The 16,293-nt window shown below is 41.2% G+C and overlaps 2 protein-coding genes across 3 annotated transcripts in view; one reads left to right on the top strand and one right to left on the bottom strand.

Moving 5' to 3' along the window:
* LOC126473693 (protein O-GlcNAcase) overlaps positions 1 to 4,462 on the bottom strand; it is a 152,256-nt gene extending 147,794 nt beyond the window's left edge. The window contains exon 1 of the mRNA XM_050100932.1: positions 4,194 to 4,462. Within this exon, the coding sequence (XP_049956889.1) occupies positions 4,194 to 4,266 (73 nt within the window). The 5' untranslated portion in view covers positions 4,267 to 4,462. The remainder of the gene's footprint in view (positions 1 to 4,193) is intronic.
* A 541-nt stretch (positions 4,463 to 5,003) lies between these two features.
* LOC126473549 (methenyltetrahydrofolate synthase domain-containing protein) overlaps positions 5,004 to 16,293 on the top strand; it is a 151,961-nt gene continuing 140,671 nt past the window's right edge. Inside the window, exons 1-2 of one of the 2 annotated variants that reach the window (XM_050100677.1) lie at positions 5,004 to 5,191; positions 5,285 to 5,508. In XM_050100677.1, the coding sequence (XP_049956634.1) occupies positions 5,167 to 5,191; positions 5,285 to 5,508 (249 nt within the window). In that variant the 5' untranslated portion in view covers positions 5,004 to 5,166. Of the gene's footprint in view, positions 5,192 to 5,284; positions 5,509 to 10,686; positions 10,786 to 16,293 lie in introns of those variants that run through there. The other variant, XM_050100678.1, reaches the window with a different exon arrangement.

Raw genomic sequence — 16,293 nt, 5'->3', positions numbered from 1 at the left:
GAGATTAGAGCGCGCACGGAGGCTTTCAGACAGTCGTTCTTCCCGCGAACCATACGCGACTGGAACAGGAAAGGGAGGTAATGACAGTGGCACGTAAAGTGCCCTCCGCCACACATCGTTGGGTGGCTTGCGGAGTATAAATGTAGATGTAGATGAACATCAGCATCTATCAACGTGAATAAATATATATTTGTGAGAATTTTCAGAAGTTATGAGTGTAATGTGTAACACATTTACTAGTAAATCTGTGTTAGTGACTTACAGTTACTGCAGCACACATTGTAGTACCATATCTTGTTTCATTTAGATTTCCCTTTCGATAGGAGTGTATTTTGTCAGCATCTATCATAAATAACTAGTATTTTGGGGTTTGTTAGCAACTATAACATCAGAAAAGATTCAAGGAACCACTAACTTTTATCCCACGTTATTCTGTTGCCTTAATAGAAATATCATTTATTAACTGCTTCAGTTCTGAATAGGTATTATTAATGTGTTTTAGCTTAACAGAGTCATAAAAGAGAATCAGCAAGCTAATTTTAGAGTTATTTGTTTACTGTTCTTCAAAATATTGCATCAGTCCCTATGCAGCCCCATTGTGAATTTTACATAAAAAAAAAGAAGAGACATAGTACCCTTTGACTATAATATCAATGAATCACAACTGCAATTGGTAACTCCTATAAATATCAGGGGGTATTAATTCATAGGGATGTGAAATGAAAAGATCATGTAGGTTCAGTTGTAGGTGAATCAGGTGATAGACATCACTTCATTCATTGAATACTAGGGAAATACAACCACTCTACGAGGGCAATTGGCAACAAAACATTTGTGTGACTCATTCTAGAATATTGCTCAAGTGAGAGGGGCTCGTACCAAATAGGACTAACAAGGGATATTGACATATACAGAAAAGCACACCACAAATGGTGAAGGCTTGTCTGACCCACGAGATACTGTCATAGAGATGCTGAAGCAACTGAACTGGCTTACACATGAAGACAGTTGCAAATATCCAGCTAGAACCTCCTTACTAAGTTTGAAGGACCTGCTTTAAGTGTCAATTAAGATTTACGAGGATAAGTTTAGACTAATTACAGCATGCAAAGAGGAATTGAAACAGTCATTCTTCCCCCATTCCATACACAAATGGAACAGTAAAAAGTCCCAACAATTGATACAATGGGGGTACTTCACATTGGTTTGCAGAGTACAGATGTAAATGTTACATTATAGACAATGCATACCTATGTTATTTGAAATCATAATATTCACCATCATAATATCCACCATACGAAATACAGGTTGGCAGTTGGAAAAATGTAAAGCTAGCTGAATACATAAAATGATGTAACCACTGAAAGAGCTTCACCCAGTATATGTCACCATGGCACTATCTTGAACAGAATGGACAGTATCCTGAAAGGAGGATATACAATGAACATCAACAAAAGCAAAACAAGGATAATAGAATGTAGTCTAATTAAATCAGGTATGCTGAGGGAATTAGATTAGGAAATGAGACACTTAAAGTAGTAAATGAGTTTTGCTATATGGGAAGCAAAATAACTGAGGGTGGTTGAAGTAGGGAGGATATGAAGTTTAGACTGGCAATGGCAAGAAAAGCAGTTCTCAAGAAGAGAAATTTGTTAACTCGAGCACAGATTTAAGTGTCAGGAAGCCCTTTCTAAAAGTATTTGTAAGGAGTGTAGCCATGTAAGGGACAATTAACAGTTAAGACAAGAATGGAATAGAAGATTTTGAAATGTGGTGCTACAGAAGTATGCTTAAGATTAGATGGATACATCATGTAACTAATGAGGGGGTACCGAATAGTGGGCAGAAGAGAAATTTGGGTAAAACCTGAGTAAAAGAAGGTATCAGTTGGTAGGACACATTCTGAGGCATCAAGGGATCACCAATTTAGTACTGGAGGGATGCATGTGGAGTAAAAATTGCAGCGGTAGACCAAGAGATGAATACAGTAAGCAGATTCTGAGGGATGAAGGTTGTAGTAGTTACTCGGAGATGAAGAGGCTTGCACAGGATAGAGTAGCATGGAGAGCTGCATCAAACCAGTATTTGGACTGAAGACCACCACCACATAATCACAAAATTTGTAAGAAATATACAGCACATAGGTAAGACAGTCCTGAAGACGCAATTCTATACAATGTGAATGAAATATACCCTGTATCATCCATTGTTTTGAGAATGAGAATTTTAACTACTTGGGGAAAAAAGTGAAAGAGTGCATTTCTTCTCAGATTGTCATCTTCAAATCTAAGTCCATGTTGGGCTACCTATCAGTATGCCATCACACACCATAACCAATAAATTGTTTTCACATTTTCAACTTCCGTCAACTCACAAACTGTCAACTTTCAACCCAATTTTCACATCAGTACAAAATACTGTGTGTGGTACCACTGAAGTAGTCATAGGTGAATACTAGGCTATGTTGTGTATATGTTACTTTAAAATGAAGAAAGATTCCATTTATGGTCCAACAAAGGAATTGCTAACAACTTTGTGGAAGTACAAAACACTGATACATATTAAATAAATTTTCACTTTGCAACAGAGTGTGCACTTATCTGAAGATCCCTGGCAGATTCAAACTGTATATGGAGTAAGACCTGAACACAGGACCTTTGCTTTCACAGGCAATTGCTCTACTCACCAAGTTATTCACGCACAACTCACAAACCTACCCTCACAGTTTTATTTACACCAGTAACTTTCCTCTACCATCCAGACTTCACCCTTGTAGGACTACCACTCCTGGATGAAAGGATAAGGAAAGAAATGGCTACTAAGCCGTAGTCTAAAGAAATATTAGCAGAATGACTTTTCACCCTGTAGCACAGCATGCATTTATTTGAAATTTCCTGGCAGATTAAAACTGTGTGCTGAAATATGACTTGAGCCCTTTCTTACAGAAATGCTCATCCCACAAGATATGCAGGATAACGCCTGCGAAGTTTGCAAAGTAGCAGAGAGGTAGGGCCTACTGGTGGAAGTAGAGCTGAGGGCAGGACAGGAGTTGTGCATGGATAGCTCAGCTCATAGGGCATTTGCCCACAGGGCAAATGTTTCATGTTCAGATACAGTTTTAACATGTCATTTAGTTACACAGATACCAGCTGCCTGCACTGTGAGAGGAAAGGAGGGCCAACCCCTGTCAACCAATACTGCTCCACTCACCTTGGTAGTCTATATAAGGCATCTTTGTAACAGTAAGACCTTCTAATAGGAAGGATGGTTCTGCACGTAATACTTGACAGGAAGTATGACAAATATATTCACTTTGTTCTACCGATATCACTTGTCTGTCATTTCTCAGTTTGGTAAAATTTTTGTACTTGCTTGTACGATTCTGTTATCTACACAAAAATTTGATGTATTTAATTCTGTTTCCTAATCTTTTACAAGCATAAACCTTTGTATATTTGCGTTTGTGAGCTAGATAATTTCAATACTTTCCTGCAATAGTGTAATGATATTCAGCACTTAAATTAGATACTAGAGTGTGATTGTGTTCCTCCCCCTTGGTATCTTGGTTGTAGTGACAGGCTAATCTGTAGCATAGCCAGATGTCAACATTTTCACTAGATGTAACACACTTTCACTGTAACCTGCCACAACTGCATGGAAATTTTTTTAAGTACTACATACTACGTCCATTTTCAACGAGAATTTTGGTGCATATTATGTTCATACATTACTTACGAGAAATGCATTGTTTTGTGGGGTTGTGATGTGGTCAATAAGTACCTATAATAAAAACTTGTTCCACCATTCTGAAAGTTTGAATTCCTTTCGGTATCCAGTTCGTAATCACTTGAGTTTTGTTTACCATGTAAAAATACAGAGAAAGTATCACTTTAAGAAAGACAAGGATCCAGTAGCGGAAATCTCCTGTAACTGCGGCCACACAAGTAGTAGTCCGAAACCATTAAATCGTTTCAGATTGTGCGGTAGTACACATGAACATGTTGTACATCCTACAAAACAAGCTACATAAGCTAACTGTGTATGATACAAACATCAACATCCTAGCAATCATTAAAATCCTACATTGCAATAAACTCCAATAGGAGATAAACTACTTATAAAAATAATGATTCAAATAATGACTAATAGCAGAGCGCCTTCGAATCTAATGTAATTTCAGTTTGTTTATTTACCTTCGACAACACCGCAAATAAAGTTGCCATTTTTCACATGTAAGTTGTCAACAGTTGCACTCTTGTCAGCCATTTTGCTGGGACAGCTGCTAGACTTGATATTGTGTATAAACTTTACCGCACGCCAATACCGCTACCTTTATTTTTTTAAATTTTTTTTTCCGTCAAGCGCCAGTAAATCAGCTACAGATTATCGCTCAATACAGTTTACTATTAACGACACCTGTCGAAGGATAAGGTGCAGGTTCTAAAAACACAAACTTTATCGATTTACTTTCACAAAGAAGTTAAACGACTCGGGCAAAGTTGTGTAGTGCTTCCACTATAGATAAACCAGTCCCCATATACAAGTCGATAAGTCACAATGCATGCAGACCTACCGATATTTTCGAAATTAATATACGATTATCATGGTTGTAACCGAATAGCATGTCAAGTAGTAATTTTCTGTCAAAAACGGTCATGTAAAATTTTAAAATTGGAAAATAATTTTTAGGGGATTGTCAATGCCTGAAGCATACACCATTAACACGCAGCAAAAAATCATGTTTAAGTTTCAACGAAGCAATGCCGTATGGCATCATTTATTGGAAATACTGAACGCAAGAGGACATATATAAATGAGATGGAAACAGTATAGCCAATCTTCACATCAAATGAACTTTTCCGATTTTGGCCGACGGTTAAGTGATTTCTGATAATCGTCAATACATCGTTTACTCGTAGTCAGTCGCCAAAATTTCTATAGGTGTTACCCATGAATACCAGTTGAAACTCAATTTAAAAAATGTCTTTACATTTTCTCATGTTTACAACTATGATTTAGGTTTAATGTTTGTGTTCTAAGATGTTGTGTATTCTATTTTTACTCTAAGAAAGTGACTGTAAGAATGTCGTAAAAAAACAAAACAAAACTTGTACTGCCAAAGTTTATTGTTTCAATGTTTGTTGCTTTGATGGAGTGATTATAACCATGACTTCAAACGAGGAATTTTTACGTACGTTTGATTGATGATCCAGCTGCCTTATGCCCAGCAAGTAAAGGATTGCCCTCAAATTACTTGCAATAATCGCTTTTGTATTCTTTGCAGCGGAAGAAGTAACGAAGCAGGCTTTCCGTGAAAAAGTTTGGAATTATTTAGAGAAGAATGATTTAGCAGCATTTCCAAGACCAGTACACAACCGCATACCCAACTTCAAGGGCTCGGAAGAGGCTGCTCATAAACTAAAAGAAATTGACACCTTTTTAGCGTCCCATGTTGTTAAAGTGAATCCTGACAAGCCCCAGGAAACTGCTCGCTTACTGGCTTTGGAAGTAATAATCTATGGCTTAGTTTTTAAATAGCAGGTGTTGTGAGATGTGAGCCAGAAAATATGTTGGCTGTTTTGTACAGTTTAATGTTTTCTCATTAGTTTGGTTTGTCAGCCATCTAAAGTAGAATTTTCGTTACTGACAGAGTATTACTCCCCTTACTATTTACAGCTTAGCACTGACAGATCTAAATTAGATATTTCAGTTAAGACCAGGCTGCAAGAACCTGGGAAATGCACATTTAGCTATAAAAAGTTCTGCACGACTTTGGCTTTGGGAATGTTTTGCTTGTCAGTAGAAGTATGGTTGCTTAATTTCGCCATTAATCACTTTACATTAGCAAATTACGTACATGAAATAGTTTGACTAACCAGTGATTTATAGAATTTGTGGTTGTACATCAGTAAATTGATTTTGAATATTTGAGGCCGTACTTTGTGAAGATGCATAGTTCTACTGTTGCTGTTTACAGTTCACTAATTTAGACTGAACATTTGTTTAGGCTGCACATTTTACACTATATTTTCTGCTTGTACTTGAGCTTTTATTCATAAATTTCAATAATTTATAGTTATTATTTTCATGGGTTATATATTCTTGTGGTGGTTTATGAGTACAAAGTGAAATGCATTCTTTTGATGGTCCTAGTGGCTGTTTTGTCAGTTCTCCCTCCTCTGTCAGTATGATGTATGTGCCAGTATCGTGTGTTTCTGTCAGTGGGTACAAAATGGGGGGGGGGGGGGGAGGGAGGGGGGAGAAGAAGAAGAAGAAGAAGAAGAAGAAGAAGAAGAAGAAGAAGAAGAAGAAGAAGAAGGGCGCCAGCATGTAAACTACTTCTCTCAAATACCAGCAGTAGAGAAGCGTAAGGTCAGCATTTGAGAAATGGCACCAAATGATAGCTGCACTCTTGAGGCACTACAGATAGGTGCGGAATTTAATATAGGGCACTAGTACAGTTTGTTGATTGATAGGTTTTAAAGGAAAACCATAATCTGTTAACTAGAAAATGAACTGACAGGTGGAAAGAATGTGCAGATATTGCTTAACCTCGATAATGTATGGTATAACAGCTGTGTGATAGAAAAGTGAAAATTAAGAACAGCACAGAACTGAGAAAAAAAAGCAATGAAAAGTTCTGTCAGATACTAATAGGTATTTTCTTAAACCGCAACCAGTTTTGCCTTTACAATTGGGCCATTTCAGGTGGATCTGAAAATTGTGATCTTGTAAACAAATGTCAAATGATCATTTGACATTGTATATCAACAGCTCAGTTTTAAGGTACAGTTGATAATAGCTTGATTGTATTAACTTGGAATTAAGAAAGAAGTTTAATTTTTTCTGTGAAACTCTCACTAAAAGGCAAAACACATTGATAAGGCACCCTAAAACACCTTGTCACACATAACACAGCAAGGGAGGCTGCTGTAGCAATGAAAAGCATAGGCCTAACAAAGGTTGCATCATGAGAGGCAGATTATTAGAAGCAATGGGCATATCTACATAGATACTCCACAAGCCACTGTACGATCCATGGCGGAGGGTACCCTGTACCACTAATTGTCATTTCCTTTCCTGTTCCATTTGCAAATAGAGTGAGGGAAAAACGACTGTTTATACGCCTCCATATGAGCCATAAGTTATCATATCTTTGTGGTCCGTATGTGCAATGTGTGTTAGTGACAGTAGACTCATTTGGCAGTCAGCTTCAAATGCTGGTTCACTAAATTTTCTCAATAGAGTTTCAAAAAAAAAGAATGTCGCCTCCCCTCCAGGGATTCCCGTTTGATACCCGAAGCTTACGTGTTGTTTGAACCTACTGGAAACAGATCTAGCATTTCACCTTTGAATTGCTTTGATATGTTACTTCAATCCGACCTGGTATGTATCCCAAACACTTGAGCAGTACTCAAGAATAGGCCGCACCAGCATCCTATATGCGGCCTCCTTCACAGAGGAACCACTCTTTCCTAAAATTCTCCCAATGAACCAAAGTTGACCATTTGCCTTTCCTAACACAGTTCTCACATGCTTGTTCCACCTAATATCACTTTGCAACATTACACCCAGATATTTAAATGACTTGGCTGTGTCAAGCAGGACACTAGTAACACTGTATCCGAATATTACTGGTTTCATCTTCCTACTTATCAGAATTAACTTACATTTTTCCACATTTAGGGCTAGCTACCATTTGTCACACCAACTGGAAATTTGTCTAAGTCATCTCATATCTTCCTACAGTCACTCAACTTTGATACCTTACCGAACACCATGGCATCATCAGCAAACACCTGCAGATTTTGTATGACAATAAAAAAATAAAATTGCACACAATTCTGATCTCATATTTGTTTTCTTTGTTCTAAGTTATATCTAGACAACACATTAAATTATTTAATTCCAATTGCATTAAATGGTTTCTGCCTGAAGCAATCATCTGTTCAAAGAGTACTATTACTATCACAAACATTTGAGGTATCACTTGTGTTTGATCTCAACAAAAATTGGAATAATGAATTGGATGCACGGTAACTCTCTCTCTCTCTCTCTCTCTCTCTCTCTCTCTCTCTCTCTGTCTCTGTGTCACACACACACACACACACACACACACATTAAATTAGCTCCTTGAGTAGGAGGAGTTAAGCAAAACTAATCTTAGAGCTGCTTACTCTGTCTGTCAAGACCTATAATTTAATGGAGAAGTAGTAAAACAATTTTATGGCTGCATAATTTTCTTCTTCCATGCAAGAATTTATTGTCAGTATTGTAGGCAACTGTTTTTCTGGGCATATTTATGAATACGTTTTTTATGTTGACTTTATATGGCATTATTAACGAGGCATCCTGGAGGGATAGGTTCAGCCATCTAATTAGAAAGGCTTTCTTCAGTGTACCATTCAAGTTTAGTTGAGTGTGTACATAATTTAGTTTATTGCTGGTGATGACTAGATAGGAGGAGGAGGGTGAATGTCAGCACTAGCCTTCTCCACTTGAATAATATCAAGAGGCTGCCGACTATTACACCCTATTATTTTTATGGTGTGGCTAGTTTTTAATTAACTGTTGTGTGTGAGCATTAATGTGTTTTGAGGCCATTATTGGTACTTGCATATTTGCTTAAGGAAATGCATCATGTTATATTGTAAGCTTTGTGCAATGAATACTTTGTGTCCTAGTGTAGAATTACTCAGTCCGTGTAAAATAAAAGTACGAGGAGATAGAATGGCTGGATAGTCCTTACCTTGAGGAGGAGAAATTCCGCTGACACGCATTTATAAAAGTACAAAAAAATAGTCCTAGCTTTTTGAACCATTAATTGCTTTGTGGATGTGAAAGAGTGATTGACTAAGGAAGGTCAGAAAGGAAAGGCAGATCATTAGGACTCCAGTCTGTGAGGGCCACACCTGTTGTAAGTAAGGAATCAACAGTTCTGAAAGGTAGAATAGGTTTTTTGTGATTTTTGTCTGTTTCATTTGGCAGTACTGAGAATTTCGCCCCCTAAAGGTAAAGTACTACACAACCATTCTGTCTCCTTTGTAATTTTGTGATATTTTGTGTGATATTAGTGAATGGGAACATACGAAATAACTTACATTTGTCGTGTCTCAATTGTTAATCTTATATGTGCTGAATTCTGGCTAGGAGTGTGTTGTAAGGCTGTTATTGACTGCTTAATCTTAAGGATCAACTGCTTTTAATTCTATAAATACAGGGTGAACACAAATAGCTGTACACATCTAAGAAATTCATACGAACGAAACAGAACAACTTGCTTCCTTCAAACTTTATCTTGTTACAAACATAGTGTACCATTTTTTACATAACCACATAAAAAATACAAGGAATTAAGTCTGGTGAAAAAGAAGTGGCTCTAAATCTTTTTGCTCAACATTGCACACAACACATTGACCTTTGGTGAATCTCATTGGTGTCAAGTGGAGAAACGAGGATTTCCTGTTCCCCAAAAATTAACTTTGTGCCGATTAACTCCACCATTAGTGTGACACATTGCTTCATAAATAAAAATTAACCTCTTTTATTTATCATCATTTTCTGCCCTTGCCAATGCCTCGGTACAGAAGTTGTTTCTGGGATCTGAAGCTTACAGCTTGCTTGTAATGTTCATTTCTGTGGGCCTCATTGGAATGCTCCTCAAATGTGATTGACATTTGCTCCAACACAGGAGACTGGCTGGGACTTTTACCTTTGCAAATGCAGCCCTTCTCTTCAAACTGTTTGTACCCAACATAAGTGGAAACTCTGCCAGGTGTCTTCTGGTGAAAGCGTGGGAAAAATGCTTGTTGAACAGCAGTTACCAACTCCCTTTTTGCTAACTAAAGCAAACATCAACCCTTCTGTTCTGATTATTTGCCATTTTTTACACGAGTACTCTCTGGCAGCGATAGTGTAGAATGCAGTAATTGCACCCATACATAAAAAAATCTTTCAGAGGTACTCTATTAACCGCTTACAGTTTGAAGCATGTAAGATGCACTGTTTTGTTAATATAAATTTTTGAAAGTGTAAAGTTTTTTGTGCTCACCCTGTATAAACTCTTTGCTATGAATGCTGACCAAATATTCTTTATAAGTGGGTGTCAAGAAATTAATTGAAAAAGCCCCCCCCCCCCCTCTCTCTCTCTCTCTCTCTCTCTCTCTCTCTCTCTCTCTCTCTCTCTCTCTCTCACACACACACACACACACACACACACACACACACACACACACACACACACAAACTAACTAGTTGATGGTCACTTGAATTACACATGGCTACTGTGTTTAACAGAAAATACTGCTATCACCAGGCAAATATAATAGTTCAATATGCCACATGACTGATTGCTGTCAAACTTTTTATTGTCTGTCAACGTGAAAGTTGTTCACAGAATAGGCACAGTTCACAATATCAGCACATTTGATCATTGCCAGATTGTGAGTGCACGATGCATGGGGCAGTCCACATCTGCAACTGTGCAACAGGCACTGGGTTTTTCGCATGCTAATTTGTGTAGGATGTACTGTGATTACAATCATCACCACAGAGACAACTGTCATGAGCAAAAATGTGTTTATGACAGGATCACTTTCAACCCCTCCGCCCCCCCCCCCCCCCTCTCTCTCTCTCTCTCTTTCTCTCTCTCTCTCTCTTTGTCTTTTTCTTTTTAATGAGAAAACAGACTTCTGTACAGCAATGTACTTGCTGTTTCAGTGCTGGATAACAATTTGTCAGCAGGAGAAACACCTTTTCACTAAAGAGTACATAACATTGCTTCAGGTATGTATCTTTGTGCACTGTGTGACGCAGGGCATCAGGATTTGCATGGGGGCAGGAATACCACTGTTTGGTGACCATACCATGGAAAAGATCACATGGACTCAAGAATTACGGTACATTATAGTATAACCAGATAGAAAGGTAGCGTACGTCATAGTGTCCTGCTTCATATAAGAGCAGTATTTAGCCAGATGGTGGAAGTTTTTAATGAGGGGGTGTTTATGTGTGATGAAATAAGCTCCCTGATAAATCTAACATCATCTCTTATTGGAGAGTGACACAGAATGGTCGAGTTACGTGCATCAGGTTGTTCACCCCACAGGTGACATGTACCTCCAGCAACGCAGTGCCCTACCTCATCACTCCCAGATTGCCAGAATGTTTTGAGGAGATGGACATAAGTGAGAATGTGGTCCAACTAAGACATCTAACCTCATTCCCATTGATTGTCATATTTCAGCATCTTGAGGCCATGCCATAATGTGGCATCCTCGTCATTAGATAGATAGATAGAGTGAGAGAGAGAGGGGGAGTGTTTGGTGTTATGATTTCTTGTGACATTAAATGCTACTCCACACTATCCATTGTCTATTTGTGGACTATATGCTACTGAATGTATCAACCCTGGTTCGATTCCTGGCGGGGTCAGGGATTTTCTCTGCCTCGTGATGACTGGGTGTTGTGTGCTGTCCTTAGGTTAGTTAGGTTTAAGTAGTTCTAAGTTCTACAGGACTGATGACCATAGATGTTAAGTCCCATAGTGCTCAGAGCCATTTGAACCATTTGATTTGAATGTATCAATTAAAATGCATTTTTTCTGTTACATGCATTTAAAAGTATGCTAAAAGGTAAGTGTGTGAACAAACATATGAGGGCTCTAATGGAAGTAATGCTGAAATGGTCATGAGTTCTTTATTAAATTATTTACTGCTAAAGAGGTGCTGGTCACACATAGATTTCACCTTCAGGTTATTCTTCATTGGACTCATTGCTGTTGTGGCCTCCTACAATTGATGTCTCTCTCTCTCTCTCTCTCTCTCTCTCTCTCTCTCTCTGTGTGTGTGTGTGTGTGTGTGTGTGTGTGTGGGGGGGGGGGGGGGCTGTCAAATGAAGATTAATAACAGGTTACCATTGTATTTTATCCATTGTAAATAGTTACTGAAAGCCTGTGATTGTAAAAATGATGGTTTTGATTTTCATAAACTACATTTGCTACTATCATACAATTTTTGCATTATTTTAAGCATGGTGCATTTCAGGGAGTAAGTAAAGAAAAATGATGGCTGGCAGCAGCAAATGTCATTGCGTAAGGAGCATAACTAGTGGTTTAATGGTCACATTTATCGAAATTTTTTGGGTCATTGTTCATGGAAATAACAGCGCTTGAAAGGTCCTATTAAAAATGTTGATTAAAATCTGTCTTAACTGCATAAAATAATTTATTTTAATTTTAAAAGGTGACTGGTTTTAATCTATGAGATATCACATTCAGACCAAATAGTCAGTGAAAGGAGTAACATTAAAATTTCACCTTCTTTGTCATGTTGTATTGCTGATGTAATCTGTGATCTCCCCAATAAGATAATCCACACTGCCAGCATTACTGTTCCCCCCAGGGGCTCAGCATTCATTTGCTGAGTACGGGCTTGGCGACCCCGGGGTCCTGAGCTGGGGACTGGTCAGCGCCGCCAGTCTCCTGTCACCGTAACCCCCAGACATGCTTCAGCGACCACCGCATGGCGCGGCGGTGGAACGTTGTGTGCTGCGGGGAATGGTAATCTTAGCTTGACCGCCTGGATTGCGAGGAAGGTAAACCTCTATAAAAACCCCTCAATCTTACGGTGTGCTGTGCGCCTATAAGATGCATGGCTGTTGGGGTGGAACAGTCGCAAGTGGGCAACCTCTGGGGCACCTGCCGCGCCCCAGTTGTATAAGGCTTACCTCGGCACGCGGGGCTCTGTCTAGGTGGACTTCTAGTTCCCTAGCTGCTCGTGGGACCGAGATGGAACCCTCGAACTTTTATTCTTCTCCTGCCAGCGGAAAGGGTGGACCGCTGGTGGGTTCTAACACCCAATCCAACAAGAGGGCTCGTGTAGCCAGTCCTCCTGATTCAGGTAGTAGTAACAGAACGCATGCTGCTTCGCAGAATTTGTTTTTCATAAGTAAAAGAAAAGATGGGAGTTTTGAAAAAGTTTCGCCATTTTATATACAGAAGGGCTTAGAAGGTATTGCTGGCACATTAAAATCTGTAAAGCGCTTGCGAAATGGCACCTTGTTGGTTGAAACATCTAGCTTCCAGCAAGTCCAGAACCTTCAGAAGGCACAATTTTTTGGGGAGTTTGCGATAGAGACTGAATTTCACAACACCTTGAACTACAGCAAGGGTGTTGTGACTTGCAGAGATCTCGTTGACATTCCCCAAGACGAACTGAAGCCTGAATGGTCCCGGGAAGGAATTGTCGACGTGCAACACATTATGAAACGGGTGGATGGTGCTCTCATAAAGACTGACTCATTTATCCTTACATTTAACACCACCAAATTGCCAGAGCATGTGAAGGCAGGTTTCCTACGTCTCAGTGTACGGCCTTATTACCCCAACCCCATGCGGTGTTTTAAATGCCAACACTTTGGACACACTACTCTCGGCTGTAGAGGGGAAGCCACTTGCGGGAATTGTGGTAAAGCCGCCCATGAGGGAGTTGGTTGCTCCTCTCCTCCCAAGTGTGTCAACTGCTCTGGGGATCACCCTGTGTGGAGTAGGGAATGCAGAGTTTTCCTTGAGGAACGGAAGATCCAGGAACTAAAAACTACAAAACGCATCCCGTATGGTGAGGCGAAGAAAATCTACAAGTCCATGCAGCCGCCCACGTTCGCTGCTTCCTTTTCTTCCGTTCTCAAACAGCCAGTCTTGAAAACCGATGCCACTACACAAATGGAGATTGCTACTGTCAGCACTAGCACCTGCGCTTGTCAATGTACGTGTGCTGCTGCCGTTCCTGTGAAGCCTGCTGCAGCCCCCCCCCCCCCCCCCCGGCCTTCTGACCAGGCCATGGTAGCTGACATCATGGAACTTCCTGCCCCTTCCCGGGTCCAGTCTTGTGCACTGCCCAGCGCTGCTACACCCCCTACTGCTTCTGAGGTTTTGGTTCCAATGCCACCTCAGGCCAGAACATCGAAGCCAAAGACAAAGGTGAAGACTCGCCCACTAAAGGAGACTGCAGTTATACAGTCTCCTGATGTGGATGTCATTCTCTCTGACGTCTCTCTCGACTCCTCTTCTGAGGCGATGGAGGTTGATGTCAGACTGGGGCAATCATCTCGCCCCAAAACTGAGCCTCCACCTGTTGTGGGCTCTCCTCCCCGACAGAAAGTGAGAATGAAGGTACTCCCACCCTGATAGATAGTTCCCATTATACAGTGGAACATGAATGGATTCCGGGCACATGTGGAGGAACTGAACCTCCTAGCACAGCAACGCCCCCTGTGCTTGTGTTTACAGGAAACTCATTTAAAACCATCTGATGCTCCTGTACTAAGGGCTATACGTCATATCGCAAAGATGACCTGACTGGAGAAAGGGCCAAAAGCGGAGTCGCTGTGTTTGTCAATAATGACCACCACTCCTCTGCTCTCCCCCTGGATACTGACCTGCAAGCAGTTGCAGTTGAAATTCATTCACCTCGGAGGCTTACCGTTTGCTCCCTTTATTTACCCCCTCTGGATGCAATGACCTTAGACGCTCTCACAGATCTTATCGACCAACTCCCTCGCCCATTTCTCCTCTTGGGAGACTTCAATGCCCATCATGTCCTGTGGGGCTCCACTTCTCTTTGCGCTTGAGGTCGAATTTTGGAGAGCCTCCTAACATCTCAAGTGTTGTGCATCCTCAACACAGGTACTCCGACTCATTTCTCTACTGCTACAGGGTCATTCTCAGCCATTGACCTATCTTTCTGCTCTCCAACCCTCACCGACTCTGTTCACTGGGAGGTCATTGACGACCTTCAGTCCAGCGATCACTTCCCTATCCGCATTCATCTCCTGGATGGTGTATTGCTGGAGCAGCGGCCACCATCGTGGATGATTGGCAGGGCTAACTGGCCACTGTTCACTCGGTTGGCTGTCTTTGACCACCACAATAACGTACAGGAATGGGTGGATCACATCACGCTTGTGGTCCATCATGCTGCTGACCTGTCCATACCACAGTCTTCTGGCACTCCTAAGCGGCGCCTTGTGCCTTGGTGGACAGAAGAGTGCCGTTCAGCCATCCGGGACAGGCGTGCGGCTCTTCGCCGATTTAAATGCCACCCAACAGCGGTCAATCTTACCGCCTTTCAAATCGCGAGAGCCAGGGCACGGTGTGTCATTAAAGAGAGCAAGGAAAGGTCATGGTAGGAGTTCCTGGACTCCATCAACCGTTCCACTTGTTCCACAAGAGTATGGGAAGCCATCCTGAGGATTTCCGGTAAACATAGCCGTTTACCAATAGCTGCTGTCCTGAACTAGGGATGGCTCCAAACGACACCCAGAGCCATTGCTCAGACGCTGGCAGAGCATTTTGCACAAAGTACTGCCACTGCAAATCAGGATCCAGCGTTTCGGCGCTACCGTGCGACTGTCGAAAGAGCAACCTTGGACTTTCGGTCGAACAGTTCTGAGGCCTACAATTCCCCTTTCTCCATGTGGGAACTTGAATCGGCACTTACTGAGACTTCTGACACTGCACCAGGTTACGACCGCATCCGGTACTCCATGCTTCGACATCTGCCAGCGGCGTCAAAGGAAATCCTCCTCGAATGTTTTAATCTCATATGGCAGACAGGAGTGTTCCCCACCTCATGGAGGGAGGCAATTCTCATCCCTCTCCTCAAACCAGGAAAGGACCGCACATGTCCCGGTAGTTATCGTAGTATCGCCTTGACAAGCTGTGTCGGAAAGACCCTGGAACGGATGGTTAACCGGCGTCTGGTCTGGCTGTTAGAGACCAGACAGCTCCTTAGCCGCTTTCAGTGTGGATTCCGAAAATTTCGGTCCACGGTCGACAACCTGACCCTCCTAGAGGTGGCTATTCAGCAGGCTTTTCTCCGTCAGCATCACTGTATCGGTATCTTCTTTGATATCAGTAAGGCATATGATACTACTTGGAGACACTGTATTCTTGCACAAATGCATCAATGGGGCTTTCGTGGCCATCTCCCCATTTTCATTCAGTCTTTCCTGTCTCAGCGGTTTTTTCGGACCCGCATTGGTAACACACTGTCTGATTGCTTTGAGCAAGAGAACGGTGTCCCCCAGGGCAGTGTTTTAAGCGTTAACCTCTTTGCCATAGCCATCAACAGTATAACATCTACAGTGAGGAGCCCAGTACAGTGCTCCTTATTTGTGGACGACTGTGCTGTTTTCTGTTCCTCCTCCAGTGTTGCAACCGTGAGCCGTCAGTTGCAGCTAACAGTGCGGCGGTTAGAGGAGTGGGCTGCAAAGACGGGTTTTCGGTTTTCTGCC

This window comes from Schistocerca serialis, chromosome 4 (genome assembly GCF_023864345.2).
Source record: "Schistocerca serialis cubense isolate TAMUIC-IGC-003099 chromosome 4, iqSchSeri2.2, whole genome shotgun sequence".
Taxonomy (NCBI): Eukaryota; Metazoa; Arthropoda; class Insecta; order Orthoptera; family Acrididae; genus Schistocerca; species Schistocerca serialis.
Note: the sequence above shows the minus strand (reverse complement) of the source record. Positions and strands in the feature narration are given on the sequence as shown.